The sequence below is a fragment of the Phascolarctos cinereus genome, unplaced genomic scaffold (assembly GCF_003287225.1).
Source record: "Phascolarctos cinereus isolate Bilbo 61053 unplaced genomic scaffold, phaCin_HiC Scaffold_726;HRSCAF=1367, whole genome shotgun sequence".
In the NCBI taxonomy this organism is placed as follows: Eukaryota; Metazoa; Chordata; class Mammalia; order Diprotodontia; family Phascolarctidae; genus Phascolarctos; species Phascolarctos cinereus.
The window spans coordinates 232,927,214-232,940,921 of NW_027556098.1; the positions used below are offsets into that span (position 1 = coordinate 232,927,214).

Genomic DNA, 13,708 nt, shown 5'->3' on the forward strand with positions numbered 1-13,708 from the left:
AGAAGCCTCAAGAAAGTACTTGAATCACAGGTGGTAGAGGAGGAACAGTGTTATGGGACATTTCTGTGAATACTGCCCTAACAGGCAAAGTTCATGTCTTTACTGGAGGACCAAATTCAGCTCCTGCTGGTGAAGAGTTCATAGGGATAAGAACTGACTCCATGTCAAAGTTGTTGCCCTATTTCCACATTTACTCCCTCTCAAACAGCGCTCAGTGCAGAGCAGAGATGCATCAGCTCCTCATTTGCCCTGGTACTTACCATTTCTCTTGGGCATTTGCCCTCTCTTCTTCTCTCCTATAAATACTGGCTACTCTCGGTCACTGTTTCCAAGTCCTCATGGTCAAACTCCAAGTCACATCACCTTGTTCCTCTGAGTTTCTTCCTCTTTTTGCACAACTATTAGATTGCTCTTTCAATGCCACAATAAGTTTTAGACTCCCACACAGTTAACACAAACATTAGCTCTTCATCTGTGGGTTTTTTGTTTTGTTTTTGAGGATGGTTTCCAACTTTCACAACAACTAGTGCCGGTCCCAAGGCTATTCCCTTGCATAGGGAATAATGAATAGCTGTGTGTCCTCACAACTTCCTGTACATAGCCATTTCTGTTTAGTTGGCTTCCTCAAAGTCTCCAAGATTCATTGTCAAATAAGTCTGGATTGTCAAAGTTCTAGGCAGGCAAGGAAGACTAAAACAACTCGTTAAATCAAGGAGGGCTCTGAATGAGCTAATGCTCAAATGGAGCTCTATTTTAGGCTGCGTTCTTTCATCCTAAACAGTTCAGGATTGAGGTTAGGAATGGTGCCTTTTGGCAACATATCATTTTTTAAAAAATTATCTTTTTTCTTTTTTTTGAAGACAAAAAATTTTTTCTGGTTCTTACCTCAAAAGTTTGTTGTGTGGATCAAATTTTTTAAAAGATGTGAAAGCTCTTTGCAAATGTAAGCTATATGGGTGTTAGATACCATTTTTTTTTGCTTTTTTTTTTGCTAGGCAGTTGGGGTTAAGTGACTTGCACAGGATCACACAGCTAGTACGTGTTGTATACTGTGTGTCTGAGACTAGATTTGAACTCAGGTCCTCCTGACTTCAAGGCTAGTGCTCTATCCACTGCACCACCTAGCTGCCCCTATGCCATTCATTTTTAAGGCATTTTAAAGGAGACTTCTACCTCTAGGGTAGATTAACCAATGAACTAACTTAAGTTCTGGTGCATGTCAGCCTTTGGGAAGAATTATCACTCTGATCCTGCTGCAGACTGATTGTTTGGCTTGATCCTATTTTTAAGCAATCTGTGCCTAATTCAGAGCTCTGATACTGGAAGCATACTACTAATCAGTCTTGAGTTGCTGAAAAGAAATAATAATTCCTCTATATTTGCAGAGTTCTTGGTAATACAAATTTTAATTGTTAATGAGGTTTATGGGGTATTCAGGGGTATGAGGGCTACTCATCCACTTTTGGTGTCCACCTGTCCATTGACTCTCACCTGTGGCGTCAAGAAACTGTAGCATGTGCAGCAGCCACACCTCAACAAAACTGTCTCTGAAGACAGGCTAAACTAGGTTGAGGGTAATCAACAGACCTCAAAACTGTCAATGAGTTAGGGGGATATCCACCCCAAGCATGTGAAGACTTCTCTTAGCAAAATGGGTGGATGAGAACAGCTTGTTCTTCAGCCATGAAGGTGGCTGAAGCAGGCCCTGTGGAGTGCTTAGCACTTAGTCAGACATTGAAAATTCCAAAGTCATCCACTGCATCCTGAGCCATCACTAGTCCTCTTGACTTTTTCTTGCCATTGGACTTCAATGACTCTAGAAGAGGCTGATGACTTTGTGCAACTCTGCTTCACTGAAATCCAATTTACATACAAGTCATTACCCTGTGAGGTCACTGATTCTCTTCAAAAACAAAGGACAAGCAACAATTTTTTATTCTGGACCTGAGATTTTAGCTCAGCCTTTAACATCATCATTGTCATCAAGCCTTAAGGCATGAAGACAAACTAGTATATCCTGGGATTTCCATTCAAATCTGGATAAATTTTACTGAGCAAGTTATTGAATGTAAATAGTAGATACTTCGCATTTTTTTAAGCATTAATTGACTTAAAGGGCCTTTAAAATCAAATGAAAATATATAATAGTAATAATATAAATAAAAGTCATATTTATAATTATTGTAGACTTAATCAAAATACATTATACATATTGTATTTATAACAGGGATTTAAAAAATTCTATCTGGTTATATTTTTAAAATTGTTCTAATTTTTTTTCCATTTCAGATGTAAAACGGAATCTGAAATTAGAAATTTTCTTGAAGAGAACACTGAAAATGAATTTCTTTTCAACCTCAAGGATTTTGGTGAGAATTTTCTTATATTATCTTTAGGAGGAACTCCTTTATACCCTACTCATGGTCACTTCATGTATTCATTGAAAAAATATATACATTTCTATTTGTTTTTCCTAGGACAATCATGAAATGAAATTTAGTTTCAGCTTCTTCTTTCTGAAAAGAAACTTGACAAAACATCACTGTGAATTTCATTGAGGAAATTTTGTCTTTCTCTTATAGAACTTGCATTATCAGAAGACTGGGATAAATATCTACAGAATGTACTAGAACCTATCTGCCAGTTGAAAGAAGATCTGAAATGTAAATCTGAGTTGCTGTATGATACTTCAGACCCATCCTCATCCGAAAATGTGTTTGATGCACATGAAATGATAGAAGAGGTCAGGACTTGTACTTATATTTGAAAAATACTGGTTTATATTTTTGTCTGTGATTAGAACAACTTAATACAGACATCTTTTTCTTCTATACTGACATTCAAGATAGAGGCATCTAGTTATACTTCAGGAAATTATGGAATCTCTCGAGATTTTGAAATTAGGTAGCTGTTCCTGAATGCCAGAGGATGCATTAGATGCTTACCTGTGCTACAGGCCACTTAGAAGTCCCTTCACCTTTGTTTATAGGCACCATAGCTGAGTAGGACAAAGAGACATAAAACAAAACACAAATGTTTGGCTGCACAGATATTCCATGCAAACAGAAGCCCAGGGATTATAACTGGAATCCATGCAGAAAATGGAGGTGGAAATAATTGATTGCCAGTAGTGAATATTTAAGAGTGGATCACTCCCTCCCTACTCCCTCACCCTCAATTCCTGGTCTGTTTTGCTAGTAGCAAAATAGCTCTGCTAGGTTTTGCTGGAGCAGAGCCTGGGTTCTGCTGGGAATTTTCATAAACATTGTACATAAATGTAAGTCCAGAAGCATCTTTGAGGATCACTTGATTTGCTGCTATATCCTGTTCCCAAGCTCCTTTTTGTTTCTTCTATTTATTGTTCAGTTGTGGCCAACTCCTTGTGACCCCTATTGGGGTTTTCTTGGCAAAGGTACTGGAGTGGTTTTCCATTTACTTCTCCAGCTCATTTTACAAATGAGGAACTGAGACAATTAGAGTTAAGTGATTTGCCCAGGGTCATACTGCTAGTAAGTGTCTGGGGCCAGATTTGAACTCAGGAAGATGAGTCTGTGGCACCTACCTGCCCGTTTCTTCTCTTACAAACCTCATGTTTCATAGCAGTGGTTCCTAATGCCATTGTTTGTGAATATGTATGCATGTATGTCATGTTATTTATATATACACAAGATATACATGTAAATATGTATGCATGCATACATATTTCTGCATGTATATCTTGCATATGAATATATGTATATATTTGAAGCATATATGTATATATTTCATCTAGACCTATGATTTCATTAATGTAAAGAAGTCCCTCGTAAGAAAACTCCTAATGTGTGCATTACTACTAATGCACTACTACTACTAATGCAAATGACAGTTTATAGTCTTAGGAGGTTGTCTGTATTCACTGAGAGGTTAAACAGTTTGTCCAGGGAGGCAGGACTTGAAGCCAGATTGTTCTAGCTCTGAGGGCAGCTTTCTGTCACTATATATTCATTTATAGTTAGATGTAACATCATATCATTGGTAAAACTGTAATAATTTACATTGTGTTAAAATTGTACTAAATATTAAATAGGTTGAATTAGTAAAGAAGCAGTTGAAGACTATTTCTAGAAGTCTTGCCCATGAACAAATGCTTTTGGAACAAGAGCTTGCAGATTCTGGAATAAAAGTAAGTATACTGGAGATAACACTTCAATTGTGAATGGGATTAACATGAAACAAATTAACTCATTTGTATTAAATAAATGATAAACGGTTCCTTTGCAGGCATTAACTCATCCTTCAGAAGAAAAAATTGAGTCTCACGAACTCCCTTTAGAGTTACAAACTTTGAGATGCCCATATCCTGATTTGAAATCTTCAATCCTTAAGGAGTTTTTTAAATTTACAGAGGAATATTGGAACAAACTTGCTAAGATTGAGCAACATTTAAAAGCCATACACAGGTAATCAGTGGCCATCTTATTTTCTTTCTTAAAAGAAAACTGTTTTACACTACTGAGTTCTGTAGATGTCTGTAAGCTATTTTAATTTTCATGGGATTCAATTGCATTATAAAAAGGTTGTCTTTTAAAAATAATTTATCTGAAGTAATAGGTTAAACATTTTCTATATTAAAAATTGTCAAAAATATCCCCTATCCACTTTAACTCTGTCTTAGACAAGAAATACTTTTCAAAGATTAATTTACAAATTAAGGCAAAATTTTGTTCTTTTCCAAAGGAAATTAGTGATCAGAATTACCAAATAAACATTGAGGAAAATAGGCTTATGTTATTTGCTGCATGCAATCTATCTCAGTTCTAATTTACAGTGAAAACAGAATGCTGTTTTATTTCTTTTTATTGTGAGGATGTATATAATTGGAACAAAAAATTTCTATTAGAATTTTCATACCTGAAATATTTCAAAAGATATGTAGTGCCTTGGTTCATTTCTGGAGATGACATATTTCTGTAATTTGCCAATATAATGCTGACTTATTTGTTCATGTGTGAATTTGTTAATTTTCTGTGTTATCTAGAATATAAACAGCTTTACCCCAAAACACAAGGAATGCCACATTGGAGTAAAACCAATAGATCATCCAGTTTGATTCTTTCTCTTCTCTCTGTTTTGGTGATCTAATAAGTTCCCATAGATGCCAGTATTATCTTGATTTCCAAGTATATACTATCCAGCCCCACTGTCTTTTTTGAACTCCAGTCATGTATTAACAAAAGTCTGCAAAGTATTCCCTTCTGAATGTCCATAGACATCTCAAGATCAATCTTTTCAACACAATACTAATTATCTATCCCACTAAGCCTGTGTCCATCAAAACTTTCTGATTTTTGTTGAAGCTAAGCTTGACATCTTAGGATTCCTCTGTTCATTTATATAACCAGTCATTTGCCAAATCTTATTCATTCTACTTACACAGCATTTCTCATATCTCTCCCCTTCTTTCCATTCACACAGTAGTCACAATTCTAGTTCAGATCCTAACATCTCGTCTAGATGACTATAAAAGCTACCTGATTGCTAGGGCAGAGCCAAGATGGTAGAGTGAAGTGAGCATGCTGGGCTCTCCCAAAATTCCCCCATAAACAACATTTGAAAGTGTATCACATTGAATTCTAAGCACCATAAACAACAAAAAGTCACAGTGAACCATTTTTTCCTGCCCAGAACATCTTAGCAGGACAGAAAAAGAGGTCTTTGGACACTGTGGTTGGGGTTAGCCATAGTACAGCCAAAATTGCAGTGGCTGTGGGCATTGGAGGTGGTAGCAGCATCAGTAGGGGTACCAGAAGTACTCAGTGCCTAGCTGTAAGGGAATTGAGCACCTGGTCAGAAAGTTTATAGGGGATCACTATACTAACACTGATTGTGAGACCAGGCACCACTTGGCAATTCCATTGCCCATTACCAATCCTGGGTTTGCTTTCTAGGGCAGAGAGGAGATCTTGCAGTTGCAAGGAAACATAGGCCCTACCTGGGTTCCAGGGTGGAGAGGAGCTGTGATCATGAGTGAATAGAGGCCTTATCTCTGCAAGGACTGGGCTGTAGACCAGGAGAGTAATGACCACATCCGTCCCTGGATCACACCACCTTGGAAATACTGAAAACTTACAGGCCCCCAGACTTTGCTGTGAAAACAGCAGGACATAAAAACCCAAGGCTCAGAATAGTAACCCCACCCCTCAGAGATAAGAGCAGACCCTAAATCTATCACAAAGTCTGAAGTTAAGAAATAGGCTGTAAAAATGAGCAAACAACAAAAAAAAGAACCTGACAATAAAAAGTTACTATGGTGACAGGGAAGCTAAAGGCATAAACTCAGAAGAAGATAGTGTAAACACAATTACTAACCACTCTTCACACAAAAAAGACAGATCTAAATAATTGAAAAAATATTAATTGCTTGTAGGTGGGGCAAGCTAATATAATAAAAATGATAATGCTAATTAAATTAATTTAATTATTCAGTGTCATACTACCAAAGAATCGTTTTATGGAGCTAGAAAAAATAACAATTCATCTGGAAGAAGAAAAGATCAAGAATATTAAGGGAATCAATGGGGAAAAAAAAATGAAAGAAGGCAGCTTAGGAGTACCAGATCTCAAACTATAGTACAAAATAGTAATCACCAAAACAATCTAGTACTGAATAAGAAATAGAGTGGTTGATTAGTGGAATGGATTAGATCCACACTAATTCCAAAGGGCTCGTGATGAAAAATGCTATTCACTTCAGAGAAAGAATTGATAAAGTCTGAGTGCAGGTTGAAGTATATTTTCTCACTTTACTTTTCCTGTTTCCCTCTCCTCCCCTACAATATAGCTAATGTGGAACTAGGTTTAGCATGACTTATGATTAATAGGTATCGTATTGCTTGCCTTCTCAGTGGGTACAGAAGGAGGTGGCAGAGAGAGAGAATTTGGAACTGAAAATTAAAATAAAAATTAAAGATTAAAAACTACTTGACTGGTATTTCTGCTTCTAGTCTTTCTTGTTACTAATTCATCCTCTATGTAACTGCCGAAATGATTTTCCTAAGATCTTTGTCTAATAATGTTACTACCTTGAACAAAACACTTCAGTGGCTTCCCTTTCCCATAGAATAAAGCACAAACTCTTTAGCCTGCCATTAAGCAGCACTGGTATTTTGGCTCCCACTTACCTGTCCAGCCTTATTTCATATTACTCTTCTTCATGACTGGGTTATGAGCTCTTCTCTGAATTTAACAGTTCATTTGTTAGGTTAATGCATCTGCACAAACTGTCCCCCATGCATGAACAGTCTTCTTGATCTACCCCATAGGCTCCCAAAGTGGGTGATACCACCTCTTGGGGGTGCTGAAATGATCAGGGTCAGGGGTTGGATCCTCAGGTACAATTGGGGAGTGTTGAATAAAAATAAGGAGGCAGTGGAAGCATAAGAAAAGAAGAGAAGACAAGAACATTTTGAAAAATTGTTCATACATGTTTCATTTGTTGTGTAACAGAGTTAAAGTTGTAGTGATTACATTATTTTCCAAATAAACACACAAAATGCAAGTTATAACCAATCAGTGGTCAAGTCTGCAGACAGGTCTTAACAAACAAGTGTTGGCAGATGAGCATGTTGTGTATTGTCAGGAAGTCCATCATGTGTTGGCAGGAATATGTGCATGTAATGACTTGTTTACAGTACAATACTTTATGGTTACATGACACAATATTGTCTCCCCAAAATTTCAATGCAGGAAAACCCCCACAAATTTACAATAAATTATTAAATTTAGGATGTGTCATATAAAAAAAATTTATATGTATTTTTAAATGATGCAAATTGGAAAAAACCCCGTTAAAGGGTTAAAGAAAGTAGATTTCCAGGGGGACACTGAGTAATTTTTTTTTGAAAAGGGCGTGATAAGTCAAAAAGTTTGAGAACCTCTGATGTACTCAATCTCAGAATTTTTGTTTTCTTTCAAGGTTCATCTGAGGTGTCACATCTTCTTTGAAGATTCCCTAATTCCTCTGCCAAGTGTTAGTGCACTTTCTTTGTTAGTGCACTTTCTTTCCTTAATTTTGCTTGTACTATACTTATCTATATATAAGTTGTATCTTTCTAGTATCTCCTTGAGGGTAGGGACTATTTTTTGTTTTCTTTTGTTTTGTTTTCATTTGTGAATCTATATGTCCCATAGAGCATATAGTTGGTACAGTGGCTAGATCACCAGGTCTGGAGTCAAGAAGACCAGAGTTCAAATCTGGTCTCAGATGCTTACTAGTTGTGTGACCCTCGGCAAGTCACTTAACCCTGTTTGCCTCAGTTTCCTCATCTATAAAATGAGCTGAACAAGGAAATGGTAAACCATTCCAGTTTCTTTGCCAAGAAAATTTCAAATGGACTCATAAAGAGTTGGACACGATTGAAATAATTGAAAAACAAACACCCCATACTGAGCACAGTGTCTTGCTTAATAACTACTTGTTGAAATGAATTAACTATGTTGCTGGAGGCATTGAAAGGGGTGAAGGAAGAACATAGTATTTACCTCTTCATGGTGACTGTAAGTAATTTTCCAAAGAAAGTTTGTTGGAAAAGTAAGTAAAAATAGGTGAAGGTATATGTTTATAGTGAAGGGAAAATTGAAGGCTCGTGTACTAGAATGACCATGCTGGAATAATAACTCAATTAACAAATCCCCTAGAAATGAAGCTCCTTCACATGAAGTTAGCTATTTTATAAAACAAAAACAACCTTCCAAACTTCATAAATCATATGAAGCAAGTTGTCAGAATTTGAGACTATATGACAAAAAAAAATTCAATAAACATCTTTAGGTACATATTAACTAGAGAATGTAGTTTCTATTTGTCAGTCCATTTGAAGGTTAATGACTCCAACTGAAAACTGAAGCTTTTCTTCTGTTCCCAGATTCTTCTTTATATGCCTTTTTCCCTTTGGTGGAGATCTTTCAGGTGTCCAGAACCCCTGTTATTTCTTCACTTCTACCCAATCAAAACAGGAAAGGCATGTGAGAAAGAATACTGGATTAGGAGTTTATAGATCTGTATTCTAATCATTCTGCCTCTGATACCACTAACTATGTAATTCACTTGACCTTTGGGCTTCTGTTTCCCCATAGGTTAAATGAAGAAATTGGATTAAATGAACTCTTACTAGGATTTGGTCTACCTCTGAGTAAATATGAATATTTTAGTGGGTCCATTATTTCGTCTGTGAGGATACTTTCTCCATGAGACACATAGAAAATCATCTATGCCTTCTTAGCCTGTATTACTCTTATTCATATATTTCCAAAAAACTTCTATGCTGGAAGCTTTTTTCTGGTTGTTTTAATTTCTTGGGTATATGAGCATAACACTCAGCTTGTACTATCCATCTGTTGTTTCTTATTCTTGCTAGATGACTGATTTGCCTCTTTTTTTTAAAGCCATATATGTATCTTTGCAATATTTATGCTACTTTTCAAGCATTGTCATTGGTAACATTCTGCAATCTACTTTTATCCACTATGTCTTTCCATTGCCCCTTCTATCGTATGTGATTTTGGTTATTCTGAAATCATGCTATTATTCCATGATTCAAAGCCATAAAGTATCATCCAGAGAATATGCCAGAAAAGAGACTTTTTGTGGTAGCAAATTGTTTGGGATTGTTGAGAGCACTGAACAGTTTCCCAAATAGGATTTAGTCTGATATCTTCCTCTTGCTCACTTTGGGGTCCAGTTTGTTGTTAAGACAATGACTGTCCAAGATAAGTATAGATAGAAAAACCACATAGGCTACTCATCTAGTGACATTTCATAGTCTTGGAAATCTGTTTTTCATTTATTTTTTTCAGTCTAGATGGCTTTATACTGCCGTAGGTTTCACTGGGGTTATTGTGACTAACTTTCAGGAATTCACGTGTAATTAGTACATTGTAAGTATAAATAAGAGTACAGCCAGTTCTTGCTTAACATAAGTGGACCTACCCACAGACCTCTCCCAGCTCTCTAGGGGTTCTTCATGGCCCCATCCCTGAGAGGCTTCAGTGCCTGGAGGACCCCTGGCTTTGGGGCTGCACTGGCACCTGCTCAATGCCAACTCTTACCTGCTGTGTGTATTGTCTTCAGCTACTAGAATGTAAGATCCTTGAGGGCAAGCACTCTCTTGATTGTATTTGTTCCCTCAGCTCTCCATGAAGTGCCTAGCACATAGTAAGCAATCAATAAATGCTTTATCTGCCTACAAGACTATCCTTGCCTTTGAAGAAAAGACTTAGAATACTTTTGAGGAAAAAAATATTCTTGGTATCAGATAAAGTTGAAGTAGTAAAGTTAGCTATGGATATGTATGCCTTGTTTGATATGAACCTTCAAAATTCAAAACATCACATTTTCATATGTATATGCTTTGTTGCCTCAAAAATATTATATGGAATAACTACGTAAAAAGTTGAAAAGCAGTACAGAAATAAAAGAAAGATAATATCATATAGATTGTATATATGTATATATTAAACATATTTCCACATTAGTTATGTTATGAAAGAAGAATCAGAACAAAAGGGAAGAGCCATGACAAAGAAAAAATAAAAAAAGAGAAAATAATATGCTTTGATCTGTATTCAGACTCCATAGTTCCTTCTCTGGATGTGGATGACATTTTCCATCATGAGTCTTTTGGAGATTGTGTATATTGCTGAGGAGATGAAAATTTGATTGCCGTTCAGTCATATTTGATCCTTTGTGACCCCATTTGTTTTTTGTTTTTGGTGAGGCAATTGAGGTTAAGTGACTTGCCCAGAGTCACACAGCTAGGAAGTGTTATGGCTCTGAGGCTGGATTTGAACTCAGGTCCTCCTGACTCCAGGGCTGATGCTCCTATCCATTGCGCCATTTAGCTGCCCCCATTTGGGGGTTTTCTTGATAAAGATAATTAATGGTTTGTCATTTCTTTCTCCAGCTCATTTTACAGATGAGGAAATTGAAGCAAATAGGGTTAAGTGACTTGTCCAGGGTCACATAACTAGGAAATGTCTGAGGCCAGATTTGAACTCATGAAGATAAGTCTTTCTCATTCCAGACTTGGCATTCTATCCATTGCCCCACCTAACTGCCTGAAAATTTGGTTAGCTAATAGTTAAGTTTTTCAGGGAAAGTTTCTAATAAAGGAAAGAGAGTAAGTGGAGTGTTTGGGTCATCACAGGAACAGACACATAATGTGACTGGTAGATGGTAAGACCTTAAGAGAATGTCTTGATTTTATGATCAAATCAATGAAGTATAAGGGACCAGTGAACCAAGAAGCTAAAGACTTGGGTTCAAGTCATGGTTTGGCCAATTTATTAAACTGAATGCTGCTGTGAATTTCAGTTTCCTCATTTGTAAAATGTAAGTGATATCTACCCTGTCTACCTCACAGAATGAATGAAAAAGTGCTTGGTAAACTGCAAAGGACTGAACAAATAGAAGGGTTTGTTATTAGGGCATAATGACAGATGGTGTTGGAAAAGTAGGTGAGGGCCATTTGTCCTTGTACTCCTTCCTAAAGGAAATGTTATGCCAGATAAGAACATTTCAATGAGCCCTATGTCTAGAGCCAGAAAGAAAAAGAAAGGGCAGGTCTAAAAGATGTGCAGATACAGTGATCAGAAATTCATCAAGAAAATGTGAGTCTCAGCACTAATCTTGGAAGGCCTAGGGTTTTTTCTTATCAGTTACATTATTCTATGATGTATAAAAGTTGAAAAAGCCAGAGAAATCATCTTTAAATTAATACAATTTTTCTTTGGCTGGTTAGATTCTTTAAAAACAAAAGAAAATAAACCCTGATGGTTTGTTTTATTCTCTCATTCTGAGCCCTCATGGCTACAGATAGAATTAGATTCTAGTAGTTCTTGTCTTTTCCAACATATACTTTTGGCCATTTGCTTTGAGATTCTCCCCTTAGACATCAGTGAGTTTCTCTTTTATATTTGATGGGTATGTGTCAGGCCATATAACACTAGTGTTAGTAGCTCTATACACTCAGTTTTGTCAGGGAGTTGGTAGTTATTTGGCCCTTTCAGGTTTGAAAAGGGTTTTATATACCAGGTTTCTGAGAAGGCATTATCATTCTTGGTTTGCATGTGAAAAAACTGGTACTCAGAAAGGATGTGACTTGCTCAGGGTCACACAGCTAGCAATTGAAAGAGGCAGGATTTGAACTCAGGTCTTTTTGACTTAAAGCCAAAACTCATTCCATTATACCATACTGTCTTCAGAGAAGATTGTGGCTTTAATTTACCAACATTTAGATAACTTAAGTGCCACAGATGAGTGGGCAGTATGGAGTAATGGATAGAGAACTGACTCAGGAGCAAGGAAGATCTCAGTTCAAGTTCTACCTACACATATTGTCTCTATGACCGTGGGCAAATCACTTAGCAGTGCAATACTCCAGAAACTCTCTAAGAGAGTTACTGTAAATTACTATTTATTTACTACATATATATATATATATGTATATATATATATGTAGTAAATATATACTATGTATATTATTATATTATTTTCTCAATGGTATTTCCCTATACCAGTGAAATCACAATTGAGAGTTCCTCCCTTTTCCCTTGCTCCCAGCATAAATAAAACATAATTGACTGAAGTGCAGTCCAGATGTCAGAGGAAAGGCATGTAGAGGTAAAGGAAGGAATTTTACTGTTTTGGTTGAATGGGTTTTGCTGTTATTCCTAAATTCTTCAGAAGAAAAAGGATTGGAAGAGGCAATGGAGACCCTACACTCTTATAAGGAGTTTAGAGAAGTCACCCAGAGGAAAAAGAGAAAAAAGGACCACTAGCAGACTCCTCCTGATAACAACAATAGAGACTTCTGTTTATTAAGAATTGTAGGACGCACAGGACACTTGGCCATCTTGCCCAGCAACTGTTGTGGTGGTGATGATGATGATGAAGAAGCAGATGATGACCACAAGGATGATGATGAAGACAATGGCGAAGAAGAAGAAGAAAAAGAAAAAAAACTAGTATTTTTATAGCACTTTATAGTTTGCAAAGTTCTGTACATGTGTTATCTCATTCTGTCATAAGCAAAATAATGGCCATGAAGAAAATGGCAGCTTCAGTGCTGATATGTGTTGTAATGGAATTCCACAGAGCCGAGGTCCTCTACTTATTCTCATTTGTAGGTGACATTGAACTGATTTAGGCCATCAGAACATGTATTTTGAGGCACTGCGGAGGAACAATGAGCTGGGCTCAGAATTCACCAGGAGAAAGAAAGTGGGCCATATTACACTGAAGAAATTGTGATGTACTTTAAATGATTACAAGCTGCTTCTTGCTATAAAACCCTATTTACAACACTATTAGTATTATGTATGTATCTGCATATGTGCACATGTATGTGACACTAATAATTTCATGATTTTCAATGATATAACATTATTAGAAAACTGTTAGTATTTTATATACGTAATGCAAAGGTAGATATAGATATATGTATACCTGTGTAAATATGCCTAAGTGTGTGGCCTTGGCCAGGTTCCTCAACCTATCAGGCTTCCATTTCAGCTTAAACTGCACTGAATTTAAACTGCACTAAGAGTACTGGATTTTGAATCAGGAAGACCTGAGTTCAAATCCCGCCTGAGACACTTACTAACAATAAAAGCCTGGGCAAGTCAAACAATCTTTCTGAGCCGTGGTTTTTTCACATGCAAACATAAG

At 36.6% G+C, this 13,708-nt stretch overlaps 1 protein-coding gene across 1 annotated transcript in view; it reads left to right on the plus strand.

Moving 5' to 3' along the window:
- Window positions 1-13,708, plus strand: part of CCDC148 (coiled-coil domain containing 148) — a 277,956-nt gene that overhangs the window by 103,223 nt on the left and 161,025 nt on the right. The window contains exons 7-10 of the mRNA XM_078147022.1: window positions 2,290-2,369; window positions 2,583-2,743; window positions 4,070-4,165; window positions 4,264-4,442. Of these exons, the coding sequence (XP_078003148.1) occupies window positions 2,290-2,369; window positions 2,583-2,743; window positions 4,070-4,165; window positions 4,264-4,442 (516 nt within the window). The remainder of the gene's footprint in view (window positions 1-2,289; window positions 2,370-2,582; window positions 2,744-4,069; window positions 4,166-4,263; window positions 4,443-13,708) is intronic.